Below are 16,124 nucleotides of genomic sequence, written 5' to 3' on the forward strand. Positions count from 1 at the left end.
TACCTTGTTAGCCCCTGTCCTTGAGCTCGCTTTGCAGCTTAGACATCAGCCTTGTTCTTATGAGATAGCAAGGGGTTAGAGCTGATGATTTGGCAGAAAAATGTATTTCAGGGAGTTTGAATGCATTAAAAAGCTCATAGAACTAAAGTTCATCTTGCTAAGAGCTGTTTGCTTTATTTGGAGTTTAGAACACATTAACAGTATAAATGTGTGCAGTGTATACAGTACTGGTTTTATGATATTCCCTAGTTTAGATGGGAGTTTATGAAACAGTTTTCATATAGTGATGGAAAAAAATATAGAAATTTCCTTTTGAGATAGCCATTTGTGTACTTCTCAGTTATAAATTGTTTTCTCCATAAAATGTGTATATACATACATAGAATTATGTGTATGTGTACACACAGACAGAAAACATGCACTTATGTATGTCTGTGTGTATATAATTTTTGTTGACTGAGAAATAGTGTGGGGACTGTTTTTTATCTTGTAGCTGGTAACTCCTAATGCTAAAGAAAGGAGTGAATGCTTATGATGTTATGCTTTCTGTTGTATTTGTAAGCTTTCTAAAATACAACTAGAAGGTACTTTGGAAACTGGAACTTCTGGGTTCAGTTGTCTTTCACCTCTATCTTGAGTTCCTTAGGTTGAAGGTATTTTTTAAAATATCTATTCAAGTTGGAGCCTTTCCTATTTTATTTTATTTTTCGTATGTTTTGCATGTGAGTGAAACTTGCCTATCTTTAAGGCTACTTAATCTCTATGAATTAAATTTAAGTTCAAACACTTCTGGTGTTTTGGATAAAGGGATGACTTACTCTTCTGCTTGCATGTCCATTTTAGTTTCTCAAGTCTGTCATTTCAGACATTTCTTCACTTCACGTTTGTGTCCTCTCGTCTTCCTTCTTTCTGTTTGTTCCTTTTTTTATTTTTGTTTTTAAACTACTAGTATATGCTGACTATGACCCATATGCTGTGGCAGGAGTGTGTAATGACCATGGCAAGACGTATGCGTTGTATGCTATCACGGTCCATCGGAGAAATGCAAACAGTGAGGAAACATGGAAGACATATCGGCGTTACAGTGACTTCCATGACTTTCACATGAGGATCACCGAGCAGGTAATTCATCTCGTTGAAGATTTCTTTGAAAGAGATGTTTTTATTATCTGTGTGTGGTGCACAACATTGGCTTTCTCAAAGTGGATTAAGATATGGAGTAATTGCACTGCATTTTGCATTAATGTGTACTTTTCCACCATTAATGTAACAGTTTGTATTGAGCTGCTTACAGGTGCAACTATTTACTACACAATGTCTGTGTAAGTTGTGTAATGAGAGGATATGTACTGCTGGACCGCACTTCTATTGCTATACTTGTATGCTCAGCCTCTTAAACCTCCTAAAAAAAAAAAAAAAAAAAAAAAAGGAAAAAAAAAGAAAAATGAGACATCTGTAATTCACTCAAGTAAATTGTACAATCTCCTGACCTCAAGAAGTCAGTGGTTTTAAGAATAGTGGTCATAAGAGAGTAAAAAAGTTAGATTTTACTGCATAACCTTGGTAGTCAAGAGTTTGATTTCTCTAATGCTCAACAATATTGTTCTGCTTTGAAAATAAAATCAACATTCCTACTGAGTTTACAGGCATGAGAATGTCTCTGGTTCACTGAAACCTTTTTTGTGTTCATGTCTGATGTTCTTATTGACATCTTGTGGGTAAAGGTTTGAATCTTTTATTTAAAATCAGTAGGAGGGGTAAGGATTTGTAATGTTATAGTATCTGTATGGACTTTAAAGAAAAGTGCTGAGTTGATTCATATCCAATTTCTTTAGTTAGTAGAGTTATTCAAAGTAAATATGTATAAAATAGAAGCTATTCTTTGCTTACATGCTTCTGTTTGATGCAGTTATCTAAATAAAAAATAGACTACATTCCATTCAATTATTTCCCTGACACATTGCAAGTGAGTGAGATTTGTAACATGGGTAAGAAGTGTTACGCAATGATTTCTGTAGGCCATAAATGTTATACAACCTTTGTGTCCTTCCAAGGTTAACGACGTCTTCACAAAAAGTCAACGTGCAGGGACTGAAACAGAACAAAACTCTCATTAAATGTATAATTTTATGATCTTCTCTAGTGAGGAAACTATACAGTCTTTTAGAGACCAGATACTATGTACTGTCTTTACCTCTTAAAATTATTTAAGCTCTAGAGAAAGTATTTGGATTCTGTCTATGAATAATATTGAATCTTCAAGTTCACTTCAAGTTCACTACAGTTCACTCTAGTGAACTGTAACAAAATTTTCAACATTCTGATATGTTAGAGCCACATCTTTCTATACTGTTTCACTGAAACAGCTGTTCTTTATGTAAAACTGGAACAGTGGAAGAAGTCAGCTGGTGCCCATCTTCAAGATAACCTGTGTAAACAGGGTGCAGCCATATATTCTAGTGATTAAAAATTTAATTTCTTCTTTAGTAAGTTTATAAGAAAGTATGAGAAGAAAGGGAAGATGTTTTAGAAAGATGTGCAAGTTCTCTTGATGTATAGTCCTAACCCTACTGACTTCTACCGAAATAATAATGATAAATCTTGAACCTAAGTTTTCTGAGCAGACATGTGGACATGAATAATTTGCATTTGCAAAGTATACTAATATAAGTCTGTATTCCAAAACTCAGTATTGCTTGATGTGTTCTGAATTTAAATTTTGTCCTTGACTATCACCTGAGAGTTGGCATGCACTCAATCTTTACAACCTACCTTTTGGCTTCTCCAGATTATCTGAGTTTTGGGCTTCACATAGACATTGTTTATCAGGTATGATTTGGTAAATGAGACGGGAATATAATGGCATCTGTCATTTCTGAGGTAACATAGTGGTTTCAACCTCCATGGAACACAGAGCAAAAAAATCTCTTTTTCTTCTAGTTTGAAAATCTGGCAAATATACTGAAACTTCCAGGCAAAAAGACATTTAACAATATGGACAGAGAATTCTTGGAGAAGAGGAAAAAAGATTTAAATGCATATTTGCAGGTAAGCTGTTACATCTTTTGTTTGAGGGGTTTTTTTTCCCTGAGGTCCAATTTTGGTTGATGTTTTATAAGAACAAAACAACGTGTTGTGAGTGTCCCAGCTGAAGTGCCACGTTTAATTTTCAATAATGTAAGTAGAAATGGCATAGGTCTGTCATCAGTACTTCCTGGTGTTAAGATAGGAAGTGCAGGTGCTCTTTTTCTGAGATTATGTTACTCAAACTGCAAACTCAGTTCATCCAAATACTATGCCATAAGTTTAAGCATTATATTGTCAAGTTATTTTGCCTTTTCTGTGCTGCTTTGTTTTATTCTCTGCCATTTCTGCCCTTGCTTCTTTGAGCTGGTGAGATTCCAATTGTATTGGTTTTTTGTTTCTTTTGTTTTTGGTTTTTTGTTTTTTTTGTTTTTTGTTTTTTTTTGAGCACTGCCCATTTAACTTTCTTACATTACACTCATTTTTGTGGTTACTTTCTCTTGTGGTGTTGCATAAGGGTTGGCGTGGCACCCAGTCTGCTGAGTACCACAACAGCACAACTTCCCCATTCAGATGAGAACCGTGCTTTATTTCACAGGGACTTCCCTGTCACTTAGCACTGAAGTTTGTTGACTGTCTTGATGTGTGTTTTAACAATAATGAAGATGTATTTAATGTGTTTTTCTATGAGATGCTATAGTTAATGTATTAGTTCAGAATTATAGAAATTACCTGTCTGCAGATTGTTTCCATCTTTAGAACAGTGTTTTGTTGCAATAAAATTTAGAGGATTCATGAAAAAATACATTGCAAAATATGCTGACTTTGTGCATGGTAGACCTTCACTAAACTTCATGGTCCTTTTCAAAATTAATTAAAAAATGCCTTTCAAAAAATATTTTACTCAGCTCCTGTTAAATCCTGAAATGATGAAAGCTTCTCCAGCTCTAGCCCACTATGTGTATGACTTCCTGGAGAACAAGGCCTACAGCAAAGGGAAGGGGGATTTTGCACGGAAGGTAAGGGTGGTTTACAACATCACTGAAACTTTAGTAGAGCATTTGTTAGTGTGAACAAAGATATTGATCTGATATTAAGCAACAGTTTCATATACACTATGTATGAATATGTGATATTCACTTTAAGGTGAGATATAATATTCCACATATAAAATATTTCATATATTAAGGCATGCTTTCAAAACACAAAGAATCTGAGAGAATATAGAACCATAGACTGCACTAAGAATTTTTTTTAAAGTTGTGCTTGTTGTAAATTACTTTCAGAGACATCTCTGATATTGTTTTTGTTCTCATTTCTTATATCTTTTTTCAATTCTTTCCTTTGTATTTGCTGTTGTTACACACTGTCCACTCTTCAGCCCAATAAATGAAATGCATTTCCCTTCATAAGCAGCTGCTGTCTTTTAGTTGTTGTAAGCAGTGCCAATGATCAAATTCAGAGCTCTCAACTGTGCATTTATTTTATTAAGCCACCAGAACTCTCTTCAAAGAAATGATTCTTTGTTCACTTGACCAGTCTTTGAGTGCCTGCTTTGCAAATATAACTATTTCTAAGCTTCTAGTGATCTTTTTGTATAAAAAGCATCTAAAATTGTAAGTTGAAGCTTGTTTATTTCTCAAGTACTTAACATCGGAACATGGTAAAACACTTCTTTTAAGTTTATCGTTATTTATGTAATAATGACTGATTAAGATTTGCTTTAACTTAGAAATTTTCCATAATATTTTGAGCATCACATTTGTATTTGTACCTCTGGATTGAATATAAGGTATATGTGAAAGCCATGTTTCAGGGATGGTCAATTGAAAGCAGAAGTGAAGTTTCTGGAAGCAGGAGTCTCAGAGCAAAGAAATGGCATCGAGTGGACAAGGAAAGGAAAGCAAATGCAAGGAAAGAAAAGCTAAAGAATATTAAATGGAAATGACTCAGGAAGAAGTTCAATTCTCGAGAGATGTGAAGGCTTGCAGCAGGGATGTAAAGATTGAGAAATAAATGAAAATGAAATTAAAACTGTTTGCTGCAGTATGTAACGAGCTTAAGCAATTACAGTTGTCCTTCATATAATGCTCTCCAGAATAACATGATACTTCTCATAGTGCATTAATTTACTAGTGTCCTCACAGATCATACAATTCTGGTTCAACATCTTCCCCTTTAGATGGACACATTTGTAAACCCACTGCGTAACTCTATGAGAAATGTGTCAAATGCAGTCAAGTCTCTCCCTGACAGCCTGGCAGAGGGAATGACTAAAATGTCAGACAACATGGGTAAAATGTCAGAGAGACTGGGACAAGACATAAAGCAATCATTTTTCAAGGTAAGAAAAAATTTGGTAGTTAATACGTAACGGTGAATTAATAGGAGACTGTCAAGTCATTTTAACTTACATTATATATTATAATGAAGAGTTAGGTCCTTGGATAGGAGAGCTGTCTGTTTTTATACCCATACCCTTCTTTCTAAGGTTCAGTAGTCATTATACTGCAAATGTGGAGCTCTTTTTGATGTTATGTAACACACTGAAAGATGGAATCTATGCAGGGATCCATGTTCAGTTCACTGCAGCCACTTGAGAAAAATGTGGAAGTGTAATCTATTTACCTTCCATTATCATAAAGCTAGGTTGCTGCAATCACTACGTTTGTTAGCCAAAAAATGCATGTATTGAAACTAACTAAGGAGATAATATCTTCTCTGCTTATTCCTTCTTGAATTCTGTTTTTAATTAATTTTTCTTTCTGTGTGTTCTGCCATGTACTACTGCTACCTTTTCTCATCTAATGTATTCCTAAAATACAACACCTTAAATGTGTGGAGTCATAGCAAGACATGCTATCTGGAATTCCTACATACTAGAGATCTTTCTAGTGTGTCTGCCTTACCTTCCTTTCCCTTGCATTTCTACTTTTGTGTCTTACTGTAAGTCCTTTGGTCAGAGATTATTCCATTTTATACTAACAAAACAGTTGTGTATAGTAGGTGTAGAAACAGTAACCCAGATGAACTAAGCATAAAAGGGAATAATAAATCTAAGTTGTGGGGTTTTTTTGGTCATTGTAAGGAGTGTGATTTTTATATAATTTTTTTGTTCTTATTTTGTATATAATTTTTTTTGTGAGAATTACTGCCTCTGGATTTTCTCCTTGCTGGCAGCTTCCCTGGTGTGTGACTAGCAAAATATATGCTCACTGGGAAGACTGTGATGAAGCAGAACTTGAGATAAAGGGGAAATAACCTCCTGTCAGTCCCATACGTGTTTATGGTTTTTCAGCTAAAGCACAGAGCGCTTGAGATAATGTATGTGATCATACTAGATGTGATTTGCTGGAATATGAAAAGCTGCTGTAGTGTGCAACTGACTATTGACCAAATGTTTGATTTTTGTTTTCATAATCATCTTGGGTATGAAAATGAATCTAATTTATTGGTGTTTTACAGTATTGTCCTTCAAAAAGAGTACCTTTTCTTGAATTGCAGGTGCCTCCTTTGATCCAGAAAACCTATTCAGATCCTGACCATTGCCGTGTTGCAGCAACAATTGATGACAGTGTGAGTCTGACACTGATAAATAAACGAGGCACTTAGAAGCAGGTGTTTAAGGCGCTTAAATTTCTTTTTAAAATAAATGATGTTTCCTTCTAAAATTAGCTTCTTTCTTATTACTAAGAAGTGCATTCAAGTTCTCATGAAAGTACTTTGGTGTTAGGGGTATTTATTTTTTTTCTTTTAGACTAAGAAAAAAAGTTCATATAGTTCTGAATAATGAACTATCAGTATGTGAATACCAAAAATAAATGAAGTAGTAATAATAAGAAACTTGACAGTGAAGTTGACGTTGTCATGATGCATGGTTTTTTGATGTTGTTTTAATTGATCATATACATGGAAATAAAACAGCAACAAATAAATGAAACCACTTTCATGTTTAAGTAGGACAGAAATGCCGTAAGATTATCAGTGATTATATGCAGTTTACCACGGTCATAAGTCTGCACCTGTTTTGCCTTTCACATTTTAGGTTTTAGAACACATCAAAGCATTCCTGTTTGTCTTCTTGTGCATAATTGCAGTGACAGTTTGGTAGATGTATTTTTACTCAAATAACAGACTTGAGCCCTTCTGGGTTTTCCTTTGCCTTCATTGTTTTTCATTCTATCAGACTGTATCTGTAAATTTGTAATTACAAACATGTATCTTCTATCACCCTTGAGGCTGCTATTTTTGCACAAGCAAAACTAAATTATATAGCTTAAATGTATGAGCGGCTTTTTTGCAAATACTTCATTGATCTTCTGTAAAATAAATAGAAGCTACAATTCTTGGTAGCTTCTAAGGTATCTTTAGCTTGCTATTCTATGAAGTATTAATAATGAATTTAATATCTAGGCAACAAATCAATCAAAAAATGCATTTGTTGTGTTTGTGATAAATAACTGAGTACTCTTGTATAATACAACTGTAACTCCAAGAACTATCTTTTATGCAGTAGCTTAACAATTTATAGGCTTAAATTTTGGTGTATGCCAAAAAGCAGGCCATGAGAAGCTATTCTTATTTGTATAGGGTAAAAAAAGATGAAAATGAATACTCAATAAAATGTAGTAAACTCTTCCTCAAATTTAATACTTCTCAGTGGTTTTGAATTTATCTACTTAAGAAAAAGCAAAGGGAGAAGTTCTCTCCAGTTTATGCATACTTATATTAAGTTTGCTCCACTTGAGTACAGGAACAATTTCCTTTTTTCTTACATTAAAAAAAAATAAATTAATTAAAAAAAAAAAAAAAGGTATAAGACTTTATCCTTATTTTTCAGTCTTTCGATGTCTTGTTGTTGGTAATGTTATGGAAGATTTCTTATTATAATAAATAACAGATCAAAGTGTTCCGACCCTGTTGTGTTTATACAGGATCATTTGGCCTGTGAACTGAAATATGCTTACTGATTCTATCTTTACACACTTGATCAGGTGGATGACAATATTCCACTTCGAGTAATGCTCCTCCTTATGGATGAAGTCTTTGATTTAAAGGAAAGAAATCAATGGTTAAGAAGAAACATAAAGAATCTGCTTCAACAGCTTATTAGAGCAACTTATGGCGACACAATTAATAGGTACTGCTTTTCTTATATAGAGCTATTGTGTGAATGAGTTTCTGTAGACTGACTAGAAATCCTTTCTGACATTGCTAAATTGCTACATGCTTTTCCCCTTTAAAGGGAATGAAGAAATCTAGTGCGAATTTTATGTAAAATTTGATGTAAAAATTTGATGTGGAATGTTGCTGAAAGACAAATTCTGGTACTGCTTATGTGACAGAGAACTGCTTTCACTGAGTCAGAAGCATTCATGCTTTCATGAACGTAACTTAATACTGATATTATACATGCTTTTTTACCTATGTTTGTACATTGTATTTTTTGCTGTTAATCCTATTTTTTTTTCTGCCCAATTTCTGGTTTCATCTCTTTAGTGTTACAAATGATACATGAACGCTATCAAATTAGATGAACTGTAATTATGATTAGTTCCTTAATTGTCAATTCGGCATAGTGCTCTGGATCAGAAACTTTATTTCTGCCAGGTGAGAAGTAGCTCGCTATTATTCTTCCAGGAATTTCCTCACTGTACTTTTTAACCTTCATGAGTATACTTATGTTTTCATCACCAGTGGTCAGATATAGGTGGCTCATGTGGTATCAGTAGTGATGCTACTGTATAATAGGAATAACACCAGGTCCTTTAGAAATTATTCCTAATGGCCAGATGAGAATTACCTTGTAACCTGTCCTTCCAAACACGTTTTGTCCAATTGAGTAGCTCTGTGAACACTGCTACTGTTTTATATTACACTACTATAATATAATACACTACTATTTTCGTTTTGTAGTATAACTAGCTGAATTTGTGCACAGGAGATTCTTAAGGTTTAATGATATCATGTTCAAGATTACAAGGTAACTTCATAAATAAGTACAGTAAGTTTTAAGTAGGTTCTTTGCTTATATAAACAGAATTTGAACAGTGCTTCATGAAGAGGAGAGCTGTGCAAGCATGACATTGATATCACGTTGGAAGGAGGTGTAATGTCATTTGTATTACCTGCTTGGTCATCATATATCTACTGTAGTAGAAAAATGACTTTAGCATTAGCTTCAGCTGTGCACTGAGAGTGATAGTGAACTTCAAATTTTTATCTTGAGAATCGGTCTTTGTTTTCATAGTGTGAAATTTTCAGAACCTACTTGATACCATTGGAGAAGAACTGAAGTTGCACTTTGCACTAGAATGATCTTTAAAATGGATTACTTGTTTTTCCTTTCCTTTGTTGAAACAACAACATGAGACTTTTTTTGCTTTGTTTATAGGAAAATAGTTGATCATGTTGACTGGATGACATCTCCTGAACAAGTAGCAGATGCTGTGAAACGCTTCAGGTATATGTTTCATGATTCATGTTAAATGCAGAGTACTTGTCAATCGATGTCTAATATATGTGCATCTTTCCTGTTCTTTCTGTGTGAGGAAATTTTTATGGTACAGAAATCCAGTTTGACCAGGCCCAGCATTTTAGTTGCTTTAAGTGAGAGAAAGTATCTGTCACATAAAGAACAATATTTGGGAATTTTCTCCTTTTCCTTAAAATGTTCTTTTTTAAGTAGCTCTGAAGAGCTGTGGTATTTAGAATTCATCATGTTACTGGATGAAGTGGCTTGTTTACCTTGCACATCCAATCTTAAAAAGCAAACAGTTGTTATTACTGAAAATCCTAGCTCCATGCTAGTACATCTTCAATACAAGGTCAAACAATTGAACTGAATTCTGAGTTTGAAATTGTCAGACCCTGTTTAGAAAAATCTGTATTTCATCATTCTGTTTCCTAAGATGCTCAATGATTTCAGCAGTATTTGTTGAACAAAACACCCCCTCATGACTTTTTATTTGAATGGAGGGAAAGATATTAAGTAGATTAGCCAAAGGATCGTACTTCAGAGATATGCTATTATTCTTTAAGAAAATGAGTTAAGAGCATGCATGTCTTACTCAGAAAAAGAATGCGTCATACACTGATGAAAAACAGCTTTTCACACTGAGATTTGTGTTTTGCATGGGGCATTACAATAGACTGAAGTGTCTTCATCTTACCTCTAGCTTATTAATAGTTTAACCTTCATCAAAGATCTATTGAAATAATTAGTAGATCAAAGTCCGTCAGTGACAATAAATAAAGACTGATGCAATATGTGATATTTGGATGATTTGCTGTGTAATATATTCTTAAATTTTTCTTTCAACTGATTCCATTCTAGGTAGCATGAAGCAACTGTGAATAGATTTAGTGCGTCATAGATGTTACTTCTGAATATGCCGTTTTTCCCTTTCTTTTCCCTTCTCTAATATTTAAAGTATATGTTAGGTTCTGTACAAATTGCTTTCATGTATTTATTTTATGAGAAAATTTGGAGAGATTAAATATAACCTTCCATTTGATTAAAATTTTAATGTATTTTGACAGATTTGCTTTTGTTACAGAGATGCTTTTTGGCCCAATGGCATTTTAGCAGAGACTGTTCCACGGAGAGACAAAGCTATTAGAATGAGAACAAGAGTAGCAGGGAAGACCAAATTACTGGAGATAATGCCGGGTAAGGGGATTTGAGATTGAAGCTAAATCATCCTTGCTGTGTATCTGTGCTAGAGTTAACGTTGATTTGTTGAAAAAATGAAAAGAAATGCTGACTTTTGAACTGTATTCAAATAAAAGTGGTTTTAATTATTAAAGTACTGAAAATTTTCACATGTCATATCCTTTGGTTCTTAGAACCAATCCTGCATGTAGTTTCTCTAGAGGATTTTAGTTAAGTGCATGAAATTCATATATTCCAGTACAGCATGAGGCCCCACCTGGAGTACTGCAGTCAGGTCTGGGACCCCTATACACAAGGAAGATGTGGAGCTTTGGAGTGGGTCCAGAGGAGTGAGAAGCTGGACTTGTTCAGCCTGGAAGAAGAGGCTGCTCTAGAAGGACCTAATTGTGGCCTTCAAGTATTTAAAATGAGCTTTTAAACAAGAGACCAACTTTGTGTATGGTCTGATAGTGATATGGCAAGGGGGAACAGTATTAAATTCAAAGAAAGGAAAGTTAGGCAAGGCGTAGGGAGGGAATTATTTTCTCAGAGGGTGTCATGGCGCTGGCACAGGCTGCCCAGAAACATTGTAGATGCCCTGTCCCTGGAGGAATTCAAGGCCAGCTTAGATACAGTCCTGGGCAACCCTGTCCATGGCAAAGGGTTGGAAATAGATGGTTCTTAAGGTTCGTTCCAACCCAAACCATTCTGTGATTCTGTATACAGTGTATAGAATGGATGTAATTTTCAGAGAGAATTTCTACTCTGAGAGAACGTTTAGCTTAATCATACAATCTATAATAGAGTCACTGTTACATCCAAATTTCAAGCTACATAGTTTTTGAAAGAAAGTCTGGAGAAATTACTTGACAGACTCAATATTCTATGTATTATTAACTGAGATGAGGAATTAAGTTTAACCTTCCATATGCTTTTCATTTTTGTAGATGAATTGAAGCACATCATAGGCGCTGAGACAACACGTAAAGGTATTCTTCGGGTCTTTGAGATGTTCCAGCATACTCAACTGAATAAGAGAATGGTGTATGTCTTTCTGGAGAGATTTCTAGAAACCTTATTTCCACAAAATAAGTTCCATGAGCTCTTCAACAAACTGCACTCACGGTCAAAGCAGATGCAGAGATATAAACAGAGACTACATTCTACTCAAGCGCCTTCCTTGCAGAAAAGGTGACACTGTAAACCTGTTAAGCTGGTGTACATTTGTCCAGGACTAATTACTTGGGCAGATTCTCTGGGGCTTCAAACTCACATGCTGTTATTTCTGCACCAGTCTTTTAGTGTCACATAGTAGATTATTAATGCATCTGTAAGACCTGTGGATCTTCTCATCGTCACTTGTAATTCAACCACTACCAGAAGGGTTCGTGTGTCTTAAATGATTTGGTGCGTCTTCATGCAACATTGAGAAGAAAACTGGCCCACTGTATAAGAATGCTGATTCCTTCCGTTCCTGAGGCGATGTTTGCCAGCAATGAAAAGTGCCAGACTGAGTGAAACATAACAACTATGGTGATGCGGTAGAAGAAAAGAAAGTTTTGGCACTGGGAGATGGTGCAATGTGTGAGAATCAGGTGGATTTTTTCTATATTATGTCTGTTGAGGCTCTGTAGGGCTTATTTAACATTCCTGTAAAGGCTGAGCTAACATGAAAAGCAATCTCTGGAGCAGCAGATTTATAGAGGAGGGGAGAAATAGTTATACCCCCATCATAAAAGTATATTTATTAAAGTAAATTTGAGGAAATGTGAATTTTACGCCACACAAACTTCACCTTTTATGTTTTGAAAAATAAACTAACATTAGATCTGTTGGGGGTTTTAGTAAAGATGCGGTAGTTATAAAACCTTTATTCTGATTATTCTGTAGCTCTAAGGGCCATCTTCTGCTCTTATAGCACCTGGCATATATTTTGCATGTAACTTCAGTGAAGAAAGGGTGTTGTACTTATGTTCAACTGGTGCATTTGAACATACAACAAGATCATAGTTGCAGAAGGAAGGGGGGAGTCCATGTTTCAAAGAGCACAGACATCATACTGGGCGATGAGGAAATTGCACTAAGAAACAATTCTCACACAATTCCCACTAAAATCTGAAACATTTTGGAGTACAAAGGACTGTCCTACCTAATTGAAAGATTCCTTTACCTTTGAGCGTGAAAGGTTCATGGGAAAAAAATGTTAGAATTAGTTGGTTCCTTACAGATAAAAGATTTCATTAGTCATATGCAAACATTTGGGAATTCCTGAAAGCATCTTAGTGTATATATGAAAATAAAAAGGAGATAAAATTACAATATTTTTTTAAATAATTTTTTTATTTTTTGCATAGTGTAAAATTTTAATAGAAATTTGACATCAAGGCCCCACATCCATCTGTTTAGTTCCATCAAATAATTTATGTCCAATTAAGAATAAAATAACAAATAATTCATTTAGGCCACAGCATACCTCAGTTTGTCTTTTCTTTTTCATAGTCCCCTACTGTTATGAGCATTACTATCTGAGTGAATAGAAGGTAATTTTGTGGAGTCCATATTTCTTCAGAACGCTTAACGGGATGTGATACAACTGTTGATCAAGGATCCTTATAGCAATTTGTGTTCAAATGGGAACAAATCCTTCTATGTGAGAGAGGAACACAGACCTTTTATTAAAGCGTTCTAAGAGAAGATAGAAGGCTCTCAAAGGACCTAGTTAATTTGACTGAAGCATCTATATATGTCATTTTTTCTTATGGACTCTATTCACGCAATGTAGCCTTTTATCATATTACTTAATGATACTTAATGATCATATTGTACTGTTAATGTTTTCATACAGTATGCATGGGCTCAAGTGCACTTGGTTTTTTTTTTCCTTTATTGCAGAATTAAATACTGTAAGTTAAATCCCTTTCTTTTATAATTACTAGGAAGACAAGTTGGAAAATATGTAACAACCCTTCCCTCTTCTTCTCTGCTGATTTTGTAGAAGTGTGATTAAGTGCTGTTGAATTTAACAAAATTCTTGAGTTCCTGTGTGGAGTAGTCAGCATAGCCAGCTGCTGTTGTTTACATGCCTGTATCTTCCTCTGATGTCAGTGTACACTCTAGCATACCTGACATCTAGCTGATGAAATATCGTTCAGCAATTGTTCTTGGTGACATAGTAGTTACATCATTATTACTACCAAACCTAATTTATGTATTTTTAAATCATTGAATTCGTTATGCAGTATGAAAATGGGAAGTTTAAATGCTGTTTTTGTCAGATCTGTGGAACCTCTTGTCTATCTGCAGGTACCATGAAAAATTCAAGAGAATGGTGATTGTGTGCAAATTGGGATTTTCTTAATTCTCTGGTACATTTCTGTAAAAAATAAAATAATAATATCTCTAGGAATGTGAACTGAACATAATACAACATGTTTGTTAGTCATTTTACTTAATGAAATTTATTACATATACATATATACTTATACACACACTTATATGCAGGTGTGCATATATATATATGTACTAAGTTTTGTCTTCTGTATTTAGTTACAGAATGTGGCTTCCTAATTCAGTTGTGCCTGTTGGCTGGCGAGATTGATCAGAAATTAATACTTTTGGTTTAAAAGTTTGTACTTATCTTTAAAATGGTTTTCCTTTTGTCAATTCAAAATACCTGCCCTGTCAACCATGCAGCCTGTTATCCTATGAAGTCTCCGAAACTGAATGTTAACATACAGCACTTAAGTGTCTGGGTGTATCTTCTGGCCTTTGGGTGCTGTGACTGGCCACTGAAGATTGTGCCATTGTCAACAAATGCACTTGTTTTAGCCTTAATTATTTTTAAGAGAAAATGAGCAATTGAGTTTTTCATTTGGTTCATCCTCAAGCTTGTGCTGCTGGTGTTTGCTAGAACTAAACAGTAAATTTTAAGTGCTACCAGAATGTGTACCAAAATAAAAATATATGAAATCCACAATCTAAATTTTAATTTTGTGCAATATTTTCATTTAATGCATGTGTATTTGAATAACTGTAAAATAAATGGATTTTTAATGTTTTAATGTCTAGGTTAGAAATGTCTTCTCAGCTGAACAATTCATTCTGTTGTTGCATTAGTTTATTTAAGGACTTGTTTTAAAAGTCTTATTTGTTACTCCGCTGTTAATTCCCTTGTTCTTAATGGTCCTTGCTCCTGGGAGCATAGCTCATACATTACAAGGGGAAAATCTCAAGAGTTCATCTCATGAATATAGCCGTTATGAATTACTTGTGCATATCATTGTACAGTAAGTGTCAGCTGTGTGCCTAATTGTTCTGTTGATGCTTTTTACCTCCCTTCCCCATCCTCTCGTTTCCGTAACAAAGATTGAACGGGAAACAGACTGCCAGGGTCACTTCTACTGGATGGCAGAGGACTCTGAATGGGTTTTTTTTTCTTTTCTTTTTTTTTTCTTTTTTTGGAGTTTGCATTTATGTTCTGTCCAATAGAAAGGTTAAAAAAAATAAAAAAATTACACTAATAAAGTATTAATGGGATTGTTATGAGTCTCTAACATTTATTTTTAAAACAACTTTCTCACTAGCGGGTGTGAATGTTTCTGTGGCTGAGGATGACTGTTGGTGTTATGTGCTACTTTAAAAACAGAACGTCACTCCTTGATTTTAAATGCTTTGTGAACTAGTTTTGCTTTTAACAAATGCCATCACTACAGTGATTTTCAATCAGTGTTTTCATTGTTCTGTGCTCTAAAAAGATATATGTAGAAACTATGTAATTACATACTGTATGCCTCTTTATTGTTTGGATTTTGTTGGTTGTTTTTTTTTTGTTTTTTTTTTTTACTTTTTTTTCCCCCTGAGTTCATTTTGCAGCAGCTGGATCTACCATGGGAGCACAATTGTTACCCTTCATATATTTATTCCAGCTGTTTCACATTCATCAAAACGATGTCCTGAGCTCCAGAGATGTTAGTTCTTTGACCTAGGGGTAATGTTTACTGTTCTCACCAACTTGCACACTTCTGCTACAGGATATATACACATCAGGAATTTCATTACTGACTCTGAAGTCTTGTTTGTTGAAGCTGTTATCCTAGAATAGTTTTACGGCAGGAAGTTCACTGCATTATTATTTCTCTTTAATGAATTTTTATAAGTATCTGTCATTTCTTAAATGAGGTTTGTATGTGCCTGTTTTGAACTGTCTACCCACGTTATCTGGTTTAAACTTTTTGATGTTTAGTGAATGTGTGAGGGTTATTGAAGTTTTTCTGATCTTCTGTAATCAGCATCATTCTGCATGTGATTTATTTAACTACAGATTTCATGTTCTATCTTCTGGGTGAAATAAGTTCATTTTTGTAAAGGATTTCTGAAGGAAATCTTCTTTTCATGAACAATTTGAAACATCTATGCCTATGCAGTTCCCCTGTCACTCATACTCTGG

General features: G+C 34.5%; 1 protein-coding gene across 9 annotated transcripts in view; it reads left to right on the forward strand.

The window, feature by feature from the left end:
• SNX13 (sorting nexin 13) overlaps nt 1–15,214 on the forward strand; it is a 61,948-nt gene extending 46,734 nt beyond the window's left edge. For 2 of the 9 annotated variants that reach the window (XM_015853806.3, XM_015853808.3), the window contains 9 exons: nt 950–1,122; nt 2,941–3,048; nt 3,933–4,043; nt 5,207–5,368; nt 6,529–6,600; nt 8,019–8,164; nt 9,419–9,487; nt 10,584–10,696; nt 11,626–15,214. In XM_015853806.3, the coding sequence (XP_015709292.1) occupies nt 950–1,122; nt 2,941–3,048; nt 3,933–4,043; nt 5,207–5,368; nt 6,529–6,600; nt 8,019–8,164; nt 9,419–9,487; nt 10,584–10,696; nt 11,626–11,873 (1,202 nt within the window). In that variant the 3' untranslated portion in view covers nt 11,874–15,214. Of the gene's footprint in view, nt 1–949; nt 1,123–2,940; nt 3,049–3,932; nt 4,044–5,206; nt 5,369–6,528; nt 6,643–8,018; nt 8,166–9,418; nt 9,488–10,566; nt 10,697–11,625 lie in introns of those variants that run through there. The other 7 variants (XR_001553114.3, XR_014943020.1, XM_015853807.2 and 4 more) reach the window with 7 other exon arrangements.
• The last annotated feature ends 910 nt before the right edge of the window (nt 15,215–16,124 follow it).

This window comes from Coturnix japonica, chromosome 2, assembly GCF_054131305.1.
Source record: "Coturnix japonica strain WE chromosome 2, WE-NBRP24, whole genome shotgun sequence".
NCBI classification, from domain to species: domain Eukaryota; kingdom Metazoa; phylum Chordata; class Aves; order Galliformes; family Phasianidae; genus Coturnix; species Coturnix japonica.